The sequence below is a fragment of the Rhinolophus ferrumequinum genome, chromosome 17 (assembly GCF_004115265.2).
Source record: "Rhinolophus ferrumequinum isolate MPI-CBG mRhiFer1 chromosome 17, mRhiFer1_v1.p, whole genome shotgun sequence".
NCBI classification, from domain to species: domain Eukaryota; kingdom Metazoa; phylum Chordata; class Mammalia; order Chiroptera; family Rhinolophidae; genus Rhinolophus; species Rhinolophus ferrumequinum.
In genome coordinates, this window is record NC_046300.1 from 53,345,898 (window position 1) to 53,372,026 (window position 26,129).

Here is a 26,129-nt window from a genome sequence, read left to right on the forward strand (position 1 = left end):
AAATTACACCAGTTATTTTTAAGATGTCCCAGGTGATCCTAATATACAGGAGGTTGGGAACCACTCATCTCAATAATATCTGGCTCCTTGATTTGTAAGTACTATTCATTCATTTGGTCCATAGCTATGGGTATCTAGTGCAGCAACAGAAAAGGGGCAGCCCTGCATGTTTCGTTAGGCTTGTAGAGTGTTTTTCAAAAAGTTTAGACTTTATATGTTATTTTAAAATTGGGAGAATTATCATAAACACTAGGATACCCTGTCTTGAAAAAGAAAAAAAAGGGAAGATCTGGTGAGACTGGGCCTGTATTCTTGCAAGGCAACTCTTGGCTGGAACTGTATTGCACTTACTCCTTGTAGACTGAGAATGAGCTTCTAGTTTGCTGCAGTCCTCACCACTCCCTACAACTCCCTCACAAGGGCTGACTGTTAGCTGCTATTTATTGTTATTATTTTAATAGTAGAGAACAATTTCTTTGAAGCACTATCTCACTCCTCTTCCCTAACTGCCGTCCTCTACTCCCAATAAGACTCATTGGTGAAGTAGAAAATGTTTCTACATGTCAAATATCCAGGCATCCAGCCCACTTTATTTATTTATTTATCTGACTGGCCTCTGTAGTAATTTGAATTTGCAGCCCTTGGCCTGGTATATGGCCAGTACTGTGTCAGAAGCTATGGAAAGAGAAGAAGAAGGTACAGTGAGTGCCCTTTTTGGAGGAAGTCGCACTTTATTGGGGGAATGCAGACAATTTAAAAAGTATTGCAAAAAAAAAAAAAAAAAGAAAAAGAAAAAGGAAAAAGTCATGGGAAGAGAACAATGCTTATTAGAATTAGGGGAGGCTGCATAAAAAAGGTAGCATTTCAACTGGATCTAGAAAGTTGAATGGGGTGTTTATCCAGGCAGAAAGGCAAGGAAGCCATTTGAGGCCAACGAAATAGCAATCCCAAAATATGAACATATGAAAACCTGCAGAGTGGTCAGAAAATCACATGTGGGGAATGAGAGAAAGGTTTCTTCACATGAAACTGTGGAGTAGGTTTGGGAGTAGATGGCTTTGTGTGAGTTCCCAAGGGTTTTTCATGTTGTCTTCTAAGATAATGGGAAAGGCATTAAAAGTCTAATTAAAGAGTGACATGATCACATCTATTTCTATTATCAGAAAGACAATTCTGACAGCAATGTGGAGATTAGCTGGGAGGCTGGGGTTAGTGACAGTGGGGACCTGAATAATGGAAGTAACAATAAGGTAGAAGAGGAGACAGATCTGAGAGATGTTTCGGAGGTATAATTGGCAGGACTTGGAAGCATATAGGAAAAGGAGAGGAATAATTAAGGATATTTTGATATGTCATGTAAAAAATCCAGAAAATATTTTAGTTGCTAAAGAGAGCTTTAAAATAATTATTTATCACTGACGTGAGTCAACGTTAAAGTGACTTAATATTTAATTTTGAGCTATAAAGCATAATTGCAAGGCTTTTTTACCCCCTTTTGTTTGTCTTACAAATAAATATACTTTTGAGTTAGTGCCTGAATGCATACCTGATTCTGTTGAATTTAGAGGATGACCTCCAAATTTTATTTCAGTTTGGCGGAATTTAGTCATGTTTAGCAGCTGTGTGACTTGTGGAACATCTGTTGTTAGTTGGCAGCTTCGTGGAATAATATCTGTAGGTTCATCTGCTGGAAAGGGAATACCATATCCAGCTAGAAATAAAGACAAACACATTCATTCCTAAAATATAAGCCATTTCTGCCAAATGGACATATCTTATAAATGAAACCAATTAAAGTAAATCATTTTAGAATATGACTTTGGATGAATTACTCAACTGTAATTACAGCCTTGGTTTTCTCATCTGTAAAATGAGCATGATAATTTTACTGTTTACTGTCAAGGACTGTAGAAAGGTTTAAATGAGATGAAGTAGGTATATAACATATGGAGCAGGTTCAGAGACTTGTGCAATAAATGAGTATTCATTGGAAATATTTTATATTTTCTTTTCAACACTACAGTGTAACTTGAGAGAACTAGTTTGGCATCCTCCAGTGAAAATTCCTGGGAATACATTTGGTTCATTTATACAAGATCAATAAATACAGTGACATTATTGAATAAGCAACTACGGCCATTATATGAGTACATTTTTAACTTTTTATTTTGAAATAACTTTAGATTTATAGAAGTTACAAAAATGTACAGAGTTCCTATATACTCTTTATCCAGCTTCCCCTAATGTTAACATCTTACCTTTGAATAATTTCAAAGAAAAAAGTTATTATCATTAAAATATTGTTTTTATTATTATAATCTGTATTTCTAATGAGATTTGATATTGTTCATATATATTTATACGGATGTTTACATTTTCATTTTAGTAAATTTTCTGTTCATCTTCTTAATGCATTTTACTATTAGAACATTTTTTTTCTCATTTATTTGTATAACCTCTTTTACAGCAAAGATATTAAGCCTTGTCATACATAGCAAGTAGGAATTAGATTGATATTATCACTCCAAAAAGCAATTTTACTATATGTATCAAAAGCCTTAAAAATGTACATGTCATTTTACTCAGTAATTTCACTTTATGGATTTATCCTAAAGAAAAAAAAATTAGAAACTCAAAAGAAGATCTATGTAAATAGGTGCTTATAATTTCTGAAAAATAAATAGCCTGAATTTGCAGTAAAGAGTCATAAGAAATTGTATTTATGAAGATGGTTTAATGATATGGGAAAGACTCAAGATAAAAAGTTAAATGAAAATAATATATATGAAACTCTATCTCAACTGTAGAAAATCAATAAATAAAATGTATGAATGGCAAAAAGACCAGAAGGAAATATACCAAAGTAAAATAACTTTTGATGGTTAGCTTAAGCATAGGTTTTATTTTATTCTTTATGAAAATGTTAGAATCTAGTGGAAAAAATTTGTTTGTGTATATATGAATGTGAGTAGTAAGGAAAATTCAACCAATCATTTCTCAAAAAGCATTCTATGTAAGCATAAACTCTTACCACATTTATTAAGGTAAATGATGTTAGGTTTATGTGCACCCAAGTCATGGCAGTTTCCTAATTAAATCCTAATGTCCTAATCTTGAAAAGGAAAATTAATCGTTTAATGAAAAACTTAAATACTCATCAGCCATATAATGATTTCTAAGTGTCCTAATGCTCCAGTCATTAAAAACCCACTAGATTTACTAATCTTAGTCTTCAGGTGTTCTTTATCTGTCCATTTCTTACTTGTCACTGACATTGAGAAAAATCAATATAAAGTAACTGAACTCTTAAAATAAAAAACATTTAGAAAAAGTAAGTAAACTAATTCCAGATATATATTTGACATATTCAAACCCCTCTGTGGTAGGAAAAGGTAATTTCCTAATCAATGCCAATATTGACAACCTAAGATTTTATATTAAAAGAGGAAGATAATTCTGTAGGCTAATAAGACCCTGAAATAAAATGTTGTATTCTGAATCCTATAAAGAAAAATCATGGAAACTTGAGCTTAGAGGGCTTGTGTGGACGGCACAGGGTACAACGTCATACAAAGTTTGAAACGTGTCCAAGACAAAACTTGAGTTTCCAACAAACAAGGGACAGACAGCAAATCCTGGTAACCAAAAATCTATACACTTTATAGAAGACAGAGCAAGGCAGAGACTATTACAAAACTCCAAGCTGAACCTTATAGGAACATGGTTAACATGCAAATCAGATTTCACATTAAAAGGCTCAAATCCCCTCTGCATTAACTTCCCTTTCTATGAATCTACTCTCCCTTTGCACCCAGAACTGTTTCACTACTTATTGGATTATTATTTGAGGGAAACTGTGGGCAGTATAAAACATTCAATAAAAGGAGAAATAAAAAAACTACTGGTTTATTTTAAAATAAAGATTAATCATTGATACCATTTGATTTCGCAACTACTGACTCACAAATTTTCTCTGAGACGCCGTGGAGGAATATATGGAAAGTGGCTTTAGTCTCATATTTGTGAAACCAAACTATGAATGAGCTTCAGGACCCAGCAGTGGGCTGCTGTGTTGGAAGTGAACTCACCTCCCCACCACCCACATCATCACTAACTACCCCCTGATGTCCAATGACTAGGTAATTTTATTTTATTTTTCGCATTTATAGCTTAATTTAAAAATAAAAATTCTGAAACTAGCATAGATCCTACAACAAAAATTAAATAGTGCTAAACTGTGAGTACATGTTCATGCATTCATTCACTCATTTTACCATTCAGCAAATACTTATGGAGCCTCTACTATGTGCCAAGCACTTATCTGGTGGCCGGAAATCCAGTGGTGACTCAGAGTGACTCGTTCCTGGCCTTCTTGAAACTTACACTTAGCAGAGAATATAAAATAAATAAAATTGCAAATAATTAAAAAACAAACAAAAACTTTTATTTATTTTAAGTGTGTTTTTCCAGGACCTAAACTCCAAGTCAAGTAATTGTTTCAATCTAGTTGTGGAGGATGCAGCTCACAGTGGCCCATGTGGGGATGGAACTGGTAACCTTGTTGTTAAGAGCACCAAACTCTAACCAACTGAGCTAACTAGATGCTCCCACAAATAATTGTTTAATTATAATTTTGTTAAGTGCTCTGAATGAAAAATCCAAGGTCTTATAAAAGAGGTAATGGAGGAAATCTACCAGCATAGGATGTCAGGGAAAGTCTTCTCAGATAATGAGACATTTAAGCTGAGTCATGAAGGATAAGTAGAAAGTGGTCAGGTAAAATGGGGTGGGAGTGATCACTCAGGGGAAGGGAACAGAGCATTTGAAGACCCTGAAGGCAGAATGACTCTGATGCATTCTAGGAACTGAAAGAAAGACAATTCTGCCAAGGGGCTGCTGCCGTGGAAGAGAATGGTGGGAGAATGCCAATGATACATTTAGTATAACATCTGGTTTAAAGGGAATGCTCTACAAATGCCCTTTAATAACAGCTGACCTAGATGAAACGCATCTGCCAAGTCTTCCACTGTTCTTCTTTGCTTGTTCTTTATTCAGCTATATCCTGAAAAGTACTCCATGCACAATTTATTTGGATATCATATCTTTCTTCCCAAATCAAGCTGGCAATCAGATACTTAGGGACCAGGGCCTGTCTGCATTGTTCTTTCAGAAAAGTTCTATCTTCTGGAATAGAATGTGTATGGAAACATGCAGACTGCTAAATTAATGTCTGAAAAATGACATAGTTGAATTTCAACTGCTTTTGCTACCAAATCTGAAAGAACATAATGTTGGCCAGAATGGTCAGCTCAGAATTGCAAAATGGAATTGAAGGAGAAGGCTATGACAAAGTGACAGATTTGCTCATTTAGCATCCAAACACAACCAGATGGTGTGTTTTTTAATGTCTTTGCTCCCTGTATGTGTTGGTATATATTATTAAAATGTTTGAGTGACTCTGTAACCCTGTTCACCTTTCTTTGGCCATAAAACTGTCGTAAAACGAACCATTCTGTAAGTGTTTAATACCTTTGATGAGGATCTTAACTAGCTTTAAAAATTAAGTCATCAATTTTAATACATACATAAAGCACTTTATACATTAAAAAATCATCATCCCCATTTTATGGGTGGGAGTACCTTGTAAAATAGTGAGATTTATAGATCTGTTTCGGTTATAGCTTCTCTCAATTCATATAGTTTAAATAAGGACTAATTTTATAATAGTTCACTGGTCCCAGACTCATTTATATTCATCTTGTTTATATGCAAATAAAAAGGCCTGCAGAGCCTAGCACAGTGCCTTATTTATATAAAACCTCACCTCTCTGAAACACCAGTGAGAGATAAACAGAATGCATGAAGTCCCTAATTGCCAAAATGTTTGTTTTAGTTTGTTTATTATAACAGAATACCATAGACTGCGTGGCCTATAAACAACCTATAAAAGAAACATATTTCTCACAGTTCTGGAGGCTGAGAAGTCCAAGATCAAGGTGGCAGCAGATTTTGTGTCTGGTGAGGGCCCTATTCCTGGTTCAGAGATGGCTGTCTTGTTTGCTATGCCCTCACATGGCAGAAGGGCTGAGGGAGCTTTCTGGGTCCTCTTTTTATGAGGGCACTAATCCTACTCATGAGGGCTCCCCCTAATCACCTAATCACCTTCCAAAGGCCACACCTCCACATACCATCACTTTGGGTATCAACATATGAATTGTACGGGGACACAAACATCTAGTCTATAACAACATTGACACAAAGTCTGCTTAGTTTTTGTTTATTCATTCATTCGTTCACCATATAACTATCAGATTTTCTCTGGGTCCGGAATGGATTCAAATTCCTGCCATTATGGAGTTTACTGTACAATGCATAAAGATATTAAGAAGCAGTGTACTATAGGGGGTAAAAGTACAGGGCCTGGAACAAGGCATCCTGGGTTCATTCTGGCTCCACCACCTATTAGCTGTGTGACCTTGGCATAGAAGTTTACCTTGTCGTGTCCTGCTCTCCTTAATTGTGAAACATGGATATAAAAATAACACCTTATAGGGTTGTTGTGATGATTAAATGAGTTAATGTACATATACGGGGCTAAGAGTAGTGCCTGGTACATAGCAAGTACTACATAAATGTTTTTTATTAATCACAAATACTTACATAAACTATTTCATTACAGTGGTGACAAAACTGCCACATCTTAGTATGTGTTTTTCATAATAAAAGGTTTTGATGTTTCAAGGGATAAATAAACCTGGATTATACAAAAAACTTGGCTAAACTGAATGAATCACACCTTTAGTTTTTTTTTAAAAAATAATTGAGGAGAAAGTCACATGGACATAAAATTCAGCATTTTAAAGTGAATGATTCAGTGAAATTTAGCAAATCTACAATGGTATGAAACCACTACCTCTATATAGCTCCAAAACATTTCCATCCAACGTAAAATCCCTTACCCATTAACCAGTTTCTCCCCTTCCCTCCAGCCCCCAGTCCCTGGCAACCATAAATCTGCATTCTGTATCTATGGATTTATCTATTCTGATATGTCATATAAATACAATCATACAATAAGTGGCTTGCATCTGTGTGTATAGTACAAACCACATTTGTTCCATTCATCATCTCTCGATGAACATTTGGTCTGTTTCCACAGTTTGGCTATTGTGAACAATGCTGTTATGAACATACATGTACATGCATGTTTTTCATTCTTTTGAGTATATACTTAGGAGTGGAACTATAGGGTCATATGGTGATTCCATGTTTAAGCTTTCTAGGAACAGCCACACTGTTTTCCACAGCCAGTGAACCGTTTTGTGTTCCAGTTAGCAATGTACAAGGGTTCCAATTTCTCCCCACCCCTGCCAACACTTATTTTCCATTAAAAAAACATTACAGCCACCCTAGTGAGTATAAAGTGGTATCTCATTGCGGTTTTAATTTGCATTTCCCTAAAGACTAATGATGTTAAGCATCTTTTCATGTGTTTCTCAGTCATCTGTATATCTTCTTTGGAGAAATGTTTATTCAAGTCCTTTGACCATTTTTTAATTGCGTTGTGTCTTTTTGCTGAGTTGTAAGAGCCCTTTACATATTCCAGATACCACATATCAGAATACACCCTCCCTCCCTCCACACATACTCCCTATATGTAGAAACAGAATATATATCCTATCAGATATATGATTTGCAAATATTTTCTCTCATTCTGTAGGCTGTCTTTTCAATTTGATAGTGCCCTTTGATACACAAAAGTTTAAGTTTTAATGTCCAATTTATCTATTTTTAAAAATTTTGTTGCTGTGCTTTTGGTATCACATTTAGGAATCCATTGCCAAATCTAAAGTCATGAAGATTTAGCTCTATAGTTTTCTTATTAGCTCTTATCTTTAGGTCACTGATCCATTTTGAGCTAATTTTTATATATAGTGTGAGGTAGGAGTCCAACCTCATTCTTTTGCATGAGGACATCCAATTGTCTCAGAACCATTGTTGAAGAGACCCCATTGAATGTTCTTGGCACTCCTTTCAAAATCAGATGTATGAGTACATTTCTTGTCTCATTTTTTTCCACTGGTCTATCTGTCTATTCTAACTGTAGCAAACTATTTTGATTACTGTAACCCTTAGGTAAGTTTTGAAATTGGGAGGTGTGAATCCTCCAACTTTGTTCTGCTTTTTCAAGATGATTTTTGGCTATTTGGGTCCCCATAATCCCAAATTCCATAGGAATTTAAGGATCGGCTTTTACATTTCTGCAAAAAAGACCATCAAAAATTTGAGAGACTGTACTGAACTCTAGAACTCTTTGAGTAATACTGACTGACATCTTAACAAAACCAAGTCTTGTAATCCGTGAACACAAAATGTCTTTCTGTTTATTTGGGGAATCATTAATTTCTTTTAGCAATATTTTATAGTTTTCAGTGAAGTCTTTTACCTCCTTGGCTAACTTTATGCCTAGATACTTAATTATTTTGGATGCTACTGTAAATAGAACTGTTATCCTTATTTTTGAGATATGAAGTTCTATTATTGTAAAATTGATATTTTCAATGGAATAATTCTGAGTCTTGATTTACAGATGTTCATGGTCCATATTTGTGGGATCTATTGGCTGCTGGGCAGCTCTGCTCCGCTGAGATCTTATCCCCTTTCTTGCCCTGCGGTGGTTTGCTAGGCAAGGGCATTTTGAGTTCAACTCCCACGCTGGAAGGAGAGGGAATGCAGCTTGAAACTATGAGGTTTGGGTCTGATGTGCACTCACCTGACCTGGAGATAAAGAGAAGGGTAGGAAAACACTCAGCAATGTTAACTATTAAAAACATTAAACCATCTCAGGTATTGAGGAAGGCAAACTTGTGCACTGTTGGGGAAGGACTGGTCGGAGGCCGGGCCTTGAGTCCCACCTCTATGAACTGAGCACAAGATATGTCACAAGTGATGGGCCTACCTTTCCTCACTGGTGTAATTAAGACATTGGATTAGATGACCTGCTCAAGGAGCCTATTCAGGTAAGACATCAGTATTTCTAGTTTTTCCTGTGGCCTTTGAAGGGATAATTTTCTAAACACTACTTGACACTCAGTAAAGGTTTATTGAATAGAGACAGTGAATGAATGAAAAATTGAACAAACTACTAGCCAATCTTTACTTCATTCATTAATTAAACATTTATGACAGGTTACCAGTGTCAGGTTATGTGGAAGAGATAAAAATGTGGAAACCCAACATATGCTCTCAAGGGGCTCTCCTTCTGAAATCGTATTTTGTTTTCTTTTTGCATTTCTAAACACAGAACACATATTCCCCAAGTACTGATTATTTAGAAAAAATACTGAATTGGGGAGTCAGGAGACCTGTAAAATCGTCAGTGGCATAGCACACATCCATGCTTAGTGGATAATCACTTGCTCTTTACTTTCTTCTCTTTCCTCTCCTCAGACTTTCTCTTATCTATCTACACATAAATTCTGTTTTTGCAAAAATGCAGAATGATATAAGTTAATCAATAATTAAGTCATGCAAATACCTAAAAATACCACTACATGTCTCCTCAGGAACCATAAAAGTCATAAACTAAATTAAATCAGCATGCTTTACTACTTGTCCAGCATAAGCCATTCCTCTGGGAAAGTGAAAAACTGGTTAATTGCTATTTTAAGGTTCCATTAACTCATGTTCTATTATACCCACTGTATAAACAGAGAACAGCAAAGGATTAGGCAACATTTTCTAACTTGGGTGAGTTTAGGAAGTTCTAGGGTAAAGTGGTAGCAGTTTAACTAAGCCAAGTGTCCTGAGCTCAGTACTGAGCTCAAGGAAGCATTTAATACAGTATTTTAAAACTGAATCCTAGAATTGAATGTCAGAAACAGGTAAAAAAAAGTTTCCTGTGATAAAAGTCTCAACACTATGACTGACTGTCTCTGCAGAAGAAAATCACCCTTCCTTCAGTAAGAAAGACAAAGGGACATCCGTTACTTACTGTAAGACAGACACCCTCCACACAGCCAGTCAGCAAATCCTGGCATTCTTATTCCATGACATTTCTTGTATCTTTCCTTTTTCAATTTCCCCTCTCTTCTCTGCTCCCATGAGGGGCAGTACACTGTAGTAATTAGGAGCATATACTTGAGTCCTACTGCCAGGGTTCAAATCCTGCTTCTACTACTTAACTGCTGTGTGACATTGGGCACATTATCTGACTTCTCAGTGCCTCAGTTTCCCTAGTTGTAAAATGAGGATAACGGTAACATCCACCTCACAGTGTTGTCATGAGCATTAAATTAAGTTGATATATAGTGTTTACAGCAGCCACTGCTACTATTATCATCACCACGATCATCATCATCACCGTTATCACTTCTGCTGCCAACCTCCTTGACTAGGGACACTCATGTATCCCACACTGTTATCCTTTGCCCTCTTTTATCCAATTGTCTTCTGAATGAACTCTTGTAGTGTTAACTTTTCTGTGTCTATAATTACACAGTGAACTGTGGGGACAGGATCTTTGCTCTATATCTTTATGTCACTCCACGTATGTGGCCTAGTAATGCAATATTATGCTACATCATACCTCCCACCTTGCCCTGTGCCATATTGAACTACCTGCTCCTTTGACACATCAGATCCATTCATGAAGTGATGCCTTTACAAGGACTGACAATTACGTTCGCGAACTTGCAACGTGTGCTTACATTGGCAGCACTGTACAAAGAGCTCGGCAAGGTTTCAGCACCTTGGTATATCAGTGTCTCACAGCTGTGTTCTTGTCAACATGTGGCAGTGTCTTACTGAGTGGTGTTCACTATTGTTGCGTGTTTTTGTGTGCTGTTGTGAGAAGGTCTGAGCTTGAATTAGAGTAATGAACAAACATTAAATTTCATGTTAAACCTGACGAGAGTGGAAGTGAAATCAGGGTCATATTAGTCCAAGTTTATGGGGAGAATGCCATGAAGAAAATGGCAGTGTACAAATGGATTAAACATTTCTCTGAGGGGAGAGAACACGTCACTGATGGAGAGGTCAGGGCGGCCAGTAACAAGCAGAACTGATGAAAACATTGCAAAAATTCGTCAAATTGTACGTCAAAATCCTTGGCTGACTATGAGAAGCATAGCAGACCGAGTAAACATCAATAGAGAAAAAGTTAGGAAAATTTTAACTGAAAATCTTGGCGTGAGATAAGTGTGTGCAAAAATGGTCCCAAAGGAACTCACTGATGAACAAATACAAAGGAGAGTTGAAGTTTGCCAAGACCTTTTGGAGAGGCAAGACGATGTTAGGGCCGTGTTATTACTGGTGATGAAACATAGGTGTACCAATAGGACCTTGAAACAAAGCGTCAAAGTGCACAATGGAAGTCAATCAATTCTCCATCAACAAAATGGTTCCATCAATCCAAATCAAGAGTCAAAATGATGTTGCTAACCTTTTTTGGTATCAGAAGGATTACTCATTGTGAATTTGTACCAACTAGACAAACAGTTAACCAAGTTTACTATTTGGAAGTGCTGAAAAAGCTGCATGAAAGAGTTAGATGAAAACAATCTGAACTTTTCATCAACAATTCATGGCTCTTGCATCACGACAATACACCAGCTCACATGGCACTGTCTGTGAGGGAGTTTTTAGCCAGTAAACAAGTAACTGTATTGGTACACTCTCCCTACTCACTTGATCTGGCCCCCAGTGACTTTTTTCTTTACCAGAAGATAAAGGAAACGTTGAAAGGAAGACATTTTGATGACATTCGGGACACTAAGAGTAATACAACCACAGCTCTGATGGCCATTCCAGAGAAAGAGTTCCAGAATTGCTTTGAAGGGTGGACTAGGCATTGGTGTTGGTGCATAGCTTCCCAAAGGGAGTACTTCGAAGGTGACCATAGTGATATTCAGCAATGAGGTATGATGCACTTTTTCTAGGATTGTCAGACCTCATATACAACTATGCTCTTTCCTCTGACTGAAATGCTGTCTTTTCATTGTTCATTTTCATAACTTGGGAAATGATTTTTCCTTCAGGATGCAGCTTTGAAAGTTTATGTCTCTAGGTTAGTATAGACCAAACACTGCTATGTGGACAGATACGGACCCATGAAGTCATTTTCATTGGCTTGGGGTGAAAATGTCAGCCTTTATTCTGAAATTATGACCTTCCCTGTGTGTGTGTTTGTGCGTGTGTTTAAATTTCCTTTCATTTTATAAAACAATGAGAATAATTGTAGTTTTTCTTGTTTCTTTGTCTGTTTTAATGCTCTGATTTGGCAAATTCAAATGGCAACCTTATTATGTTAGTCCTCAAGTTTTTCTTAACAGGTCTAAAAACTCCAAGTGCCTCACCAAGTGGCTCTCTCAAGTAAGGGTAAGTGCTCAGAGTCTCCTCTCACTGCTCACCAAGCCCTTAGAAAGTCTGCACCAGGCACTCTGAGCTACACGTACATGTCAGTGTCCCTGTGAGACCCTGAGCTCCTTGAAGCAGAGGCTGTATGCATCCCAGTGCCTGATGTACTCGCATAGAAGGCAGGTAATTGTTTAGCACCTATATATTGCGTGATAGTTTGTCTTTTCATATACATTTTGGTATTTGATCGGATCTTTACAACAACTTTATAGTAACTTTGGGGAAATCCAGCTCAGAGATGTTCAGAACACTCACAAAAATACAAAGTTGGTACACTATCACAGCAAATCTAATGGTATTTATCTAACCAAGGAACAACTATTATTCTCATTTTACTGATGAGGAAAGTGAAGCCTAGAGATAGGATGAGTATTGGGACAAGGTTAAGTTCTGGCAGCTATGTGGGGACGAGGGGGTTACACTCCACAGTAGCCTGAACCATAATATGCTCCCCAAAATCTATTCAGAACGTTTTAGGTAATCAAACATGCCACATTCATAAGGCTTCTTTCAGGCCTTCTGAATACCTGGAAGAAATCATACCAATGCTTGTTCTTGGAATCTTTTACAGATTATCCATTCACTTTAAAAAATTAATTATAAAATAAAATACATGTATATTGTTCAAAAATTCAAATACTATAAAATTATGAGGAAAAAAATCACACCAGTGTTCCCTAACTGCTGGTCTTTCCACTTTACTCATCTTGCAGAAACAACTATTTTCAAGCCTTTCAACTGTATCTTCTAAATCTTCTAGTATTTACATCTATGTTTATAAATAGCCTTATACTGACATTTCTGCACTTAATAGTTATAGGTAATATCTCTGACTTCCTATTTTGGAAAAGAGAGGATTCAACACTGTTAAACAGCCATCTCGCCTCTCTTCCATCCGCACATCCTCCAAATATGATTTTCATAATTGGGGGATAAATTATTAGTCAGTGTTTTACATTATTAAGATTCTGTAAAAACGTTGTGCCACTATACACTTATTAGAATGGCAAAGACCCAAAACTCTGACAACACCAAATACAGGCAAGGATGTGGAACAACAGGAACCCTCATTAATTGCTGGCAGGAATGCAAAATGTTACAGCCATTTTGGGAGACAGTTTGGCGGTTTCTTACAGAACTAAACATACACTTACCATGTGATACAGCAATCACACTCACTGATAATCTACCCAAAGGAGGTGAGATTTTATGTCCACACAAAAACCTGTACCTGGATGTTTACAGCAGCTTCATTCATAATTGCCAAAACTTGGAAGCAACCAATATGTCCTTCAGTAGATGAATGGATAAATAAACTGCAGTCATCCAGACAATGAAATAGTATTCAGTGCTAAAGTAACATGAGCTATAAAGCCAGAAAAAGACATTCAGAAATCTTAAAGGCATATTACTAGGTGAACAAAGTCAACCTGAAGGCAACATGCCACATGATTCCAACTATGTGACATTCTGAATAAGGCAAAACTATGCAGACAGTAAAAAAAATCAATGGTCGCCAGGGATTAAGAGGAAAGAAGGGATAAACAGGAGGAAAACAGAAGACTTTTAGGGCAGTGAAACGATTCTGTATGATGCTATAATGGTGGATACATGCCATTTATTTGTCAAACCCACAGAATGTAGAACACTTAGAGTGACCCCTAATGTAAACTGTGGACTTTGCATGATAATATGTCAATGTACATTCATCAATTGTAACAAATGTACCAGTCTGGTATGGGTGGTCATGGTTGGGGAAAATGCATGTGTGGGGAACTACTCAAGTTTGCTGTGAATCTAGTACTTCTCTAAAAAATAAAGTCTATTAAAAAAAAGTGCACATCTGAGCCACATGATATACTATGATTACATTTCTTTTCTTGCACAACCTTTTGTTTTCCTTGGAGTTGATCACAGCTTTGTTTTGTTGTTGGTTTTCTATATTCTTAATATCAGTCCTTCCCAAACTCCCCATTAGTACTGTAAAATGACAACTGATTTTATTTTCCACGTTCAAAGACAGCAGACTCATTCTTTTCCTGGAGACGTTCCTCCTGAAAGCCTCAATTTTTCTGCTAAAATCTGAACCAATTGTTCTCTAGATGTGTTTGTTGTACAAGTGTCATCCTTTGAGTTCCTTTAACCATAATTCTGGAAATTCCCTTTGCTTTTCTCCTGGATGAAATTCTGTTTCTTGGATCCCATATATGCCTTTTTCCCATATATGCCTTGATTTACACCTTTATTTTTATGGAAAATATCTTCTAGATTTTTTTCTGAGAAAGGATGTAAGTAAAGAAAAATTTGGGACCTTGAATGTCTGCAAATACCTTTATTCTGCACTCATTTAATTGACAGACTGGACAGGTGTAGAATTCTAAGTTGAAACTAATTTTTTCTTAGACTTTTGAAGGTATAGTTTCAAGGTCTTCTACCATCTAATGTTGCTGTCTGAAGTCAGACATCATTCTTATTCCTAATCCTTTGTATGTAACATATTTAAAAAAAAAAATTCTGGAAGCTTAAAGGATCTTCTCTTTTTCCCTGCTGTTCCGAAATTACACAATTGTGAGTCTCTCTCTTTTTTTTTTTAATGAGCTATGTCAATCTGAAAATACCTCGTCTTCAATTTTGGGAAATCTTATATTTCATTTGTTCTGTTTCCTCTAGTCTTTCATCTTGGAATCCTGTTACTCTGGTGGTGGACCTCTTGGACTAACTTCTAATATTTTTAACAATTTCCATCCTATTTTTAGTCTTTTAGGCTAAAAATAGGCTGCTTTTTTAATTTTATATTTAGGCTGCTTTTTTTGTTTTATATTTTTGGTTCTGTATTGCCAGAGGAGGACAAATACAATGCAGAATCCCAAAATATGTCTGTTTCTGATTTCCAATGTTCAGCATTCACTCAAAACTTACCATGCACACCAGGAGACAAGACCAAGAGAAAAACAGGCAACAGAAACAGATCCACAGGAAAGCCAGATATTGGAATTATGAGTGATGGGCTTTAAAAATAACTTTAATATTTTTGAGAAATTTGATAACAAGAAAGAGAATTTCAGCTAAGAAATGGAAACTATAAAAACAATCATAAAATTTAGAATCAAAAAACATAATAACTGAAATTAAGAATGCTGAAGTATGTATTCATTCAGCAGATTGATAAATATCCAAAGAAACACCTACATCTAAGAGAAATGTAGAATGACTCTAGCAGAACTATCCAAAATAGCTTAAAGTGAATAAATATAGTATATTCTTACAATAGTATACCATAAAATACTGAAAATCTACAACAATATAGATGAATCTCACAAACAATGTTTTGTGGAAAAAATGTATATATGAAAGAATATGTACTATACGGTTCCATTTATATAAAGTTAAAAAATAGCTGAAATTAATCTGTGGTGTTAGAAGTCAGGATAGAGTTACTTCTCAGAAGAAAGAAGAGAGCCATGACTGGGAGGGAATATAAGCAGAAATTCTAGGATGCTTGTATTTTTATTAATATTTCTTGATCTGGGTGGTGGTGGTTACAGAAATATAATTACTTTGTGGTAATTCCTCAAGCTGAACACTTATGATTTTTGAATGTCTATATATGTATGCAAAAAGCCATAATATAATAAAATGAATATCAATAAAATATTTATTGAAGTAAAGCAGGAACAAATTCTTATTTTATAGATGTAGTAACTTTTCTTAACTCCAAGGAAAACATATATCTATTCCCTACCTTATCTATTTCGTTCTTCCCACTAGTTTTGGTGTCTGTCTACCATGTACCTGATGTATCTGAGTTCAGAAGCTCACTGGTTCAGTTTCCCCAGAGAATATATCTCCTGTTGCTTAGTTATATGGAGTTGGAGGATGGCCCTGGGGTCCTATAGGAACCTATGCAGAATTTTAACCAATATCCCTGTTTTCAGCCACACCTTTTTACCTTGTCTTTGGCAGAACCCATGACTGCCAATTTTTGAGCCCCTCTAAGGTTCTACATTATGAATCTCATTGGTAAACCTCTCTGTAAACCCAGAAGTTTCAGCTTCCTTTGCTCTTCTAAGTCAACTGTCACTCCTCACGCTTACGAGATTTACATCTTTTGTCTGTTGTTGTCTCCTCTTCATCCTGGTAGGTTTATATCTTTTTTTATTCCTATATTATAATTTTAGTGGGGCTTGAGGAAGGACCAGAGATAAAACCATATGTTTAATCTGCCCATTTTTTATTCACCTTTTTCCTGACATTTATTTAAAATTAATCACATCCTATGATCTGATGTAGAATGCACATGTGTTTCTCTGTATATTGAGGCTTCTTATTAGCTGGGTGCAATTTTTTTTTAAATGAAGTCTTTCTCTTTCTTGTATAGCCTTTAAATGGTACATAGAAATGAGTCGTTGTACTTCCTGGGTGATCACTGGGGAGCTGTTAATATGCTGTGTTTTATTATCAAATAAAATTCATAGGCACAGGTCCTGTTCTACAGAGTGAACCACCAAGGATTTCTCAGACACTCACCGAGATGAAGCACAGGTCTAAAGTTTACATACAAACTTCTAAGAAATCACCTCTACCATCTTACGTGCAGCCCTTCTAGAAGAATTGATTTTGTTAAAAGTAATCCCAGATGCAAATCAAAAGAAAGCATCAGTATTCTCCTAATACTTTCAGTAGTGTAAGACTATCTTAGCAGGAGAATTTGTGTTGCTTTATGAATTCTAGATGGCTCAGTTATCTGTAGAGTATATTTATTAATCATATAAAGAATAATTAATGTTTCCAGTCTCCCTAGAAATAATAGGAATAACTCAACCCTCTATTTGAAAATGACCATTATAAAATTAATATATTAACATAATTTCTCCCAAATGACTTCATGAAATGTACACAGAATATTAAGACAGCCTAGTGGACAACTATAGTGCATTTTGGAGTCTGACACCTTTTGAAAACCCTTCCTAACGTAGTGACTTGGCTACACAACGAGTCCTCTCCCTCGAGTCAGGAATTAGACCTTTGCTTTGCCAGCCATCTTTCCAGCATGTGACCTAGGCTCTACAAATCACACAGCCATGTCAGTCTTTGTTCAGTAGGGAGAAACATGAAGAAGGAGAAATCCACTTCTGGCAAGGGCGGGAGGGAAGAAGACGTTCGAATTTCAGGAGCATTAGTAATGGAACTTCTGGAAGCTAGAGCCCAGCATTATGGCGTGACTTATGAAATCTTTGCCCAGCGGCAGTAGCTACCAGCGTATTCCTTGGAGCAGTTTTGTGGCAGGGTCTGGGTTTGACTTGGCTGTAACTTCTAAGCCTGACTTTTTGGATCTCCTTGAGATTCTATGAACTGGCTAATTTCCTTAAATAAATTATTATTTTTTTAATTACCTAGAGAGGATTCTGTTGCTTATAACAAAAATACACCTAATTCAGATGGTAAGTGTTTTCATAAACAAAAAAGAAATGTAACCGCAAAACTAATATGTATCTATCTATATATATATAGATATATATTTATAATGCCTTCTTGTGACATTCTGCTACAGTAAAAATAAACATGGGATCCAGAGTAAAGAATGACATTTGCTACAACATGGATGAACCATGAGGACTTATGCTAAACGAAGTAAGCCAATTATACAGAAAAATACTGTATGATTCTACTTAAATGAGGAATCCAAAACAATCAAATTCATGGAATCAAAGAGTTACCAAGGGTTGAGGGGAGAGGGAAATAGGGAATTACTAATCAATGGGCATAAAGTTTCAGTAAAGATGAATAAGCTCTAGAGGTCATTGTACATATAGTCAACAATTATATATTGTGTATTTAAAATTTTATTAAGAGGATAGATCTCATGTTAAGCATCCTTTCCACAATAAAATTTCCACAATCCTTTCCACAATAGTATCCTTTCCACAATAAAATAAAACAAAACAAAATGAATTTTAAAAAAAATCACTACCACGTACTCATACTCTCCAAAGGCACGTCTAATTTTCAAAACATATTGGAGAATTTAAAACTCTTGGTAGCAATGTGAACATACCATCTTTATCAGCAGTGTCTTGAGGCTTCGATTTTAAAGTGAAGATCTTCCTTAGCTTACAGTTAGCTGAGACAATAATTCCATCCAATGACTGGAAAACTGCTCCCTTGAATATTTCACTGGTAAATGCCACCAAGTCAATGCACAGATTGCACCACTAAAATAAAGAAAAGGAAAGAAGAAGTACTTTCTATAATCACACAAATGAGCAAGTCATCTGTATGTGGAAAGTCCAGATTTGAGGCAATTATCTGGATCAATTTTCCCCATACCAATTTCCCCCTTTAGGCAAATCTGTCTCTGTTTTGGCTTCAATTTTCTTAAGAATTGCCTTGATTCTTCCAAAGGAATCATCATAATCTAAACTATACATTAGTCATCTGACTACAGAGTTTCTATCATGAGTCAAGGCTTTGACAACTTTGGGGAAGAACTCTAGATCTGTAGGCAGTATGCTAGTGGGAAGCTAATTGCAGGTGCATTAGACCACTTAAATCTTGAAAATCAGGGATAAGTAGCCAATTGTTCCTTCAAGGGAACTAATTTGATCATAATTAGCCACTTACATTTGTTAAAAAAAAAAAAAGCATGGATGAAATTAGAAGCTGGGTTTAAATTGTGGCCAGTGCTGTCTAGTTATAACCAATTAACCTATTTTACAGAAATAGATCCTGCTAAAGAATTTGTAATTATGCCTGGTATTTGCCAGTTTTTAAAGTACTCTTGCAGGGACTAATTTCTGCCCATTAAACAATTAGACCCCTCAATACTTCATCAAATGAATTCTCCAAATGGTCTGAGTTAAAGAAAAGGAGAAAATAATCATTTAGTAAGAAATTAAGACATATTAAAGACTGGGAAAAAAAGCAGGAAAAATAAATTTTGAAATTAAAATTAGTACTTAAAATTATTTGTGCTTCTTTTAAAATACCAGGCTCTTCCATTATTTGTTTAGAAGCATGGTTTATATAAGGTCCATTTTATTAATCTATCAAAATTGAAAGCTATATTTATCGATAAATAAAATGTTATTTTTAAGGCAAGTTCTATTTAGGAATGATAATTTGAACATGGAGGAAAAGCTGAGGTTTTTTAAATAATAATAGTAGTTTTATAATAATAGTAGAAAAGTAAAAGATATTGCAGTAACTTATTGATTAAATACGTGAAGACTATTTTCTCTGTAGATATCTCAACAGTAAAATTGTATTCCCAGGCCACAGAGATGCTCTGGTCTTTTCAGGGGAAAGGATTATGGTGTAATAACAGGTAGGAAGTAGGACCGAGTGTGATGTAATAATGAGACTGGCTTGACTACCGTGTTTTCCCGAAACTAATACCTAGCCAGGCCATCGGCTCTAATGCGTCTTTTGGAGCAAAAATTAATGTAAGACCCAGTATTATATTATATATTATACCTGGTATTATATTATATTATACTGTACTATACTATACTATATTATATTATATTATACTATACTATATTAAAATAAGACCAGGTCTTAATTTTTGCCTCAAAAGACGCATCAGAACTGATGGTATGGCTAGGTCTTATTTTCGGGGAAACACAGTAGTAGGATGGTGAGCGCTGGGACGTGTGGGAAGTAATGTGGGGTTGGCCAGTGAGGCCAGGTTCTGGAGGAGAGGGAAGACCAGGAAGAGAAACTTGAACCTGAGGGTGAAGTGTCACTGTGTTTCCTGAAGGAGAATGTGGCAAAAGTAGAGTATTGGGAAGTCTGGACTAACCCTGATGCAGGAATGTTTTGGGGTGATGGAGGGGGTCTGCGGGGGAAGGCTGAAGTAGAGGGAGACAGAGAGGCACAGACAGACTAGTTAGTCTGTTAATCATTTAAGCATAAAGTGAGAAGGGTCTGGTTAGAAGACTATCACAGGAAGTGGAATGTATGGGACAAATCCAGTAAGCGTGCAGTAAGTTGAAACTTCATGGCGTGGTAAAATCCAGGTTATTAGGCATGGCGGTGTCGGGGTTTCCAGCTATTCAATAATAACTATTAACATTATTACCATGTTAGCAATATTTTTATTGTTATAAATGTGGTTCCTATTCCTAAAAGACTTAATTAACATTATGCCCCAATTCTAATCATTCAGCTGGTCTGTCCCAGTAATTGCATTCATCCATTCTTTCACACAGATGCTAAGCGCTTATCAGGTGTTAGACATTGGGCTTGACTCCAGGAATACAGTAATGAATATGACAGTCCTTCCAGTCTGGGAGGCAGACATTTGGCATTTATTACATACAGTTAGTACAGAGAGGGCTGAAGGTAGGAGGGTGGGGAGGTTTGGGAAAGACTTCTTTGAAAACACATTTTAAAAATTATATCATGGCTATCATTAACAAGACAAATAATAAGTGTTGGAGAGGTTGTGGAGAAAAAGGAACCCAGATACACTGTTGGTGGGAATGTAAATTGGTACAGCCACTATGGAAAACAGTATGGAGGTTCCTCAAAAATTAAGAATAGAATTACCCAGCAATCCCTCTCCTGGGTGTCTACCCAAAAAATCTGAAAACATTTATCCATAAAGATATATGTACTCTGATGTTCACTGCAGCATTATTTATGGTGGTCAAGATATGGAAACAACCAAAATGTCCTTTGATAGATGATTGGATAAGGAAGATGTGTTACATATACATAATGGAATACTACTCGAGCATAAGAAAAGATGAAATACTGCCATTTGTGACAACATGGATGGATCTTGAGATTATTATGCTAAGTGAAGTAAGTCAGACAGAAAAAGTCGAGAACCATATTACTTTACTCACGTGGGACACAAAACTGAAAGCAACAAAGGAACAAGACAAAAAAAGAAACAAAAATTCGTAGATACAGACAACAATTTAGTGGTTACCAGAGGGTAAGGGGGGAGGGGAGTGGAAGATGAGGGTAAGGGGGATCAAATATATGGTGATGGAAAGAGAACTGACTCTGGGTGGTGAACACACAATGGGATATATAGATGATGTATTACAGAACTATACACTTGAAACCTATGTAATTTTACTAACCATTGTCATCCCAATAAAATTAACCAAAAAATTATATCATGCTATTATATGCATATAAAGCTAAATAGTGCCAAAAATTTAATATGATATGAAGTCCTTGTCATCTCTCCATTCCTGTAATCATACTGTCATCTCTTAACTGGTTCTTCTCTCTGTATTTGTAAACAACACCTCTTGATTCATCAATTCTAGCTAGTATCCACTGACTTCCTGTTCTGGTAGAGAAGACTTAGCTCACTTACACATACTACTTCGCCCCCTTCATCCTCCCTAGCTAATTACACCTCATTCTTTCTTTTTTCCTCAAAATTCATATTCTGTGTTTTCCTTATTGTGACTATGTAAATATTATACACAACTGAGCCAACTGATGCTCTATGAGTACGTTTCCTTCCTTACGCAACTTTTTTATATTTCTAGAGTTAATTGCTGTTTTAATTGTCTACTTTATTTCCTTTGAATCTAAGTTTTCCACCATCCAGGAAAGGCTTGTAGGTGACATCTGAGTTTGGTTGTGAATAGTGAATGAGTTTCCAGGCCCAGGGAGGCATGTGAACATGCTGTGCATTTCTTCTCAGGGCCCTGCCCCTTTATTCCTTGCTTAGATGGACTCTCCAGCTGGCTGCACCTGAACACCCCATCAGACCCGATCAGCTTTGCTTGGAAATTGGTGTCCACCTCCTTCAAAAACTCTGAGTCCCAGGAAACCGGGCCCTTACCTACTACACACTTTTCTTATCCATCACAGTGTGCTTTTTCCCCCGTCTGCTTGGACTCATGCTTCATGGCTAATACTCATCAAATAATGCTATGCGTGCGTGTGTGTTAATATATGAAGACATGCATGTACATACATGCCTACAGACACACTTTCAATCTTTCATTTTATAAATCACTCAACAAACCCTATAAATGTGTGGGAACTGATAACATTTAGTGAATCCATTTCTTAGAAGTACACATCGGAGTAGTTCCTGAAAAAGATGGAAAAAACTTTCACAAATCTCCCTTGGCTGGAGGAAATAGAAATTATTTTTTGTTTTAGCTGATATTCATAAAGGTTCTAATTTTCATAAGCTTCAACAAATAACTCATTATTCATATGAATATAAATGCTGGGATAGATTTTCTGAAGTTTTGGAAAGAGTATAAACTTTCTACTATCAACAGGTGGATTATATGAATTACAGTTGATCTTTATATTATTTTCACCATTGGTGATATCATCCATTCTTAAGATCCCCCTTTTTGTTTTTACACTTTTCTTGATCTCTAATAATTTTATTCCTATGTTCCTATGTGTAACTGTAGTCCTGCAGGAAAGAGGTCTTGTTCTAAAATATAGTCATGGGTCCTTAAGAAGTTTGCACCAGAAAGACAGCAATTTGAGAGAGAGAAAAGGCAGTTTTGTTTCGTTTGTGCTTGGATTAGTAAGAGAGGTTTATGTTACTTAGTTCCAGCATGGAATTTTGCAAGAAAAAAATTGACTGGCGAATGATTCAAAGCATGAATTTCTAGTTTTCACTGACTCATGTTTTGGCAATGTGGCTTTATTATACCGATGACAGGATGGTATATTCTGTGAACAGATACACACACACACACACACACACACACACACACACACACTCTCAAATGCATGCAATAACAAGTTTTTGGTTGTCCTAGCACTGTTTTGATCTCCCATGCCATTACTATACGAAAGCTCTGAAGATAACTGGATTCCTTTTGCCAGAGTGGAAAGGGCCCGAGTTATAACAGTGCACAAATCCAGCCATCATTGCCTTTCTAAAAGGAAACAACAAACAAGAAACCACGATTTCATAACCTACTGTGTTTCCCCGAAAATAAGACCTAGCCGGACAATCAGCTCTAATGCGTCTGTTGGAGCAAAAATTAATATAAGACCCGGTCTTATTTTACTATAATATAAGACTGGGTCTTATATAACATAATATAAGACCCGATCTTATGTTAACTTTTTTTGCTCCAAAAGACGCATTAGAGCTGATTGTCTGGTTAGGTCTTATTTTCGGGGAAACATGGTAGCAATCCTAAACTACATCTCTTCCTAGAATTTTAGGACCTCATCCTGTTTTCGTGTTCCTAAAATGACCACAAAGAACAAAGTTTTAAGACATTTATTGTGCCTTTTAAAATAATTTTTCATGTTAGTTTTAATTTCTCAAAAGACATTAAAATTACATCTCTATCATATCATATTGTATTTATTAAATGGTGTAAACAGAGATTGAAATAGTAATTTTTATATCCACATGGTCAGGAGAAGCAATTACTAATTACTACTGTATAAAAAACAATTTCCCCAGGAAAAGCAAATCACGACAAGTCCTTATATGGAGAGAGGGGAGTTGAGGAGGGGAGTTTGGGGCTTCCAGAGCTGCAGCTCTTTGCTGAACCAAGGAATGGCACGTTCCTTGTAGAAGTACGCTCATTATACCTGTTCAGCCATCGATCCCTACCTCCCAATTCCCACCTGCTTTGAGCAAGCTATCTCTTCCTGAAACAGCAGCTTCATCTTTCTCCTGCTAATCCTCAACTCACCCTTTTGCTGTGCCCTATGAAATCCTTACTACTAAAAAGTACGTATAACCTCTACATTTTTCTAAGGACCCCTCAGAAGGGTCCTAGAAGGGTTTCAGTTAACTGAAACCTGAATTTTCTCTGAAATATTATTTCCTCTGGAGTTGAAGTTCACTTACAGCGTTCACATGTGCTTCTACAGCCCCCTGTTTTGAGGCCCTGGGGCCGAGTGGCATTGGGAGAAGGCACGCCCCTCTTTGAAGGCATTGCACTGGCAGGCTCTTCCACCCTTTTAGCTTCATCAGTCTTCCAATAACTACCTTCAGTCCTTCTACCCCTTCAGACACACCCTCCCCAGCCTATATATGCACTGCTGAAAAATGCTGGGACCAGGTTCATCTTCCCCTCTAACATACTGTTCAACACTCTTAACAGCCCCTAAACCTACTTTCCTTCAAAAGCCTTCCTCTCTTCTTCACTCTAACCCACTCACATGGCCACATCCTGAGATTTAACTTCATTACCCTGAAAAAGTTACCTTTTAAAATTTGGAATTAAAAATACTTTATTTAATCAAAATATCCTATTCTTTAACCTGTCTGGCAAGTCCCTCCACTTAAACCCTAACGGGCACCTCTTTTTAAATATTTTCCTCCTAGGGATGCAAGAGTTTGGGCTCGGAGCCCAACTGTTTGGGTTTGGATGCCAGGCCCACCACTGATTAGTTACATAATCTTCACAGTTACTTAACTTCTCTGTGCCTTTCTTTCCTCATTTGTAAAATGGTGATAACAGTACATCTCTAATAGAATTGTTAGGATTAATGTTTAAATATACATAAGCACTTATAATAGTGCCTAGCATATGATAAGTGCTCAATATACGTTAATTATATAATCATTTTGACTTCCATACCATGAAATGCACAGACTTTAAGGGGACAGCTTGATGAGTTTCGACCACTTCTGACAACAGCACACCGCACTCCAGTAACACAGGACATATCAATCATCCCAGAGAGATCTTTTGTGCAACTTTCCAATCAATCTCAGTACTCACCCCTGTCAAGGGCAACCACTAATTTCTTTCACCATAATTAGTTTTGTCTGTTCTATTACTTTATATTAATGGAATCACACTAAATGGTTTCTTTCATTCAACATGCGATTTGAGGTTCATCACTGTTGTTGCACGTATTGGTAGTTCATTCTTGTTTTGCTGAGCAGTATTCACTCCATGAATATATCACAGTTTGATTGTTCATTCTTTTGTTCTTGGACATTTGGGTTATTTCAAGATTTTGGCTTTTATGAATAAACTGTTGTGAAATTCCCATACAAGTCTTCCTGTATTCATATACTTTCATTTCCTTGGATATATACCAACAAGTGGAACTGCCGAATCAATGGGTAAATATTTAACTTTATCAGAAACTTCCAAAGGTATTTCCAAAGTGGTTATACGATTTTTCCATTTCCATTGAAAATATATGACAATTGCTTTATATCAGGCCAACATGCAGTATTTCCTGTCTCTTTTATTTCAGCCAATCCAGTGGGCAAATAGTGGTAATTGTTTTTCATATGAATTTCCCTGACTGATGGTATAGAGCTCTTTTTCACAGGCTTATTTGACCAATTGTATAATCTTTGTGAAGTGCTTATTCAATTGTTTTTGCCTTTTTAAAGAAATTTATCTCTCTTTTTATTATATAGTCATAGGATATATTCTGGATAAAAGACTTTTGTCAGATATATGTATTAAAATATTTTCTCTCAGTCTGTGGCTTGCTTATTCACTTTCTTAAAAATACTTTTTGAAAGGCAGTTTTAAATTTTGGTGAAGCCCATTCTGTCAGTTTTTTTATTAAGGTTAATGCTTTTTGGGGATGTAAAGTAAAGCATAGAGAATATAGTCAATAACATGGTAATAACTATGTAGAATGCTAGCTGGGTACTAGACTAGTCAGGGGAATCACTTCTTAAATTATATAAATGTCTAACCACTATGCTGTACACATGAAATTAATATAATATTGAATGTCAACATAAATAAAGTGTAAAAAAATAAAAA

At 36.2% G+C, this 26,129-nt stretch overlaps 1 protein-coding gene across 5 annotated transcripts in view; it reads right to left on the reverse strand.

Moving 5' to 3' along the window:
- The window catches only part of CFAP20DC (CFAP20 domain containing), a 235,842-nt gene that overhangs the window by 99,391 nt on the left and 110,322 nt on the right, over positions 1-26,129 (reverse strand). For all 5 annotated transcript variants that reach the window (XM_033132750.1, XM_033132748.1, XM_033132746.1 and 2 more), the window contains exons 6-7: positions 18,473-18,629; positions 1,547-1,711 (exon numbers count right to left, since the gene is read on the reverse strand). In XM_033132750.1, the coding sequence (XP_032988641.1) occupies positions 1,547-1,711; positions 18,473-18,629 (322 nt within the window). The remainder of the gene's footprint in view (positions 1-1,546; positions 1,712-18,472; positions 18,630-26,129) is intronic.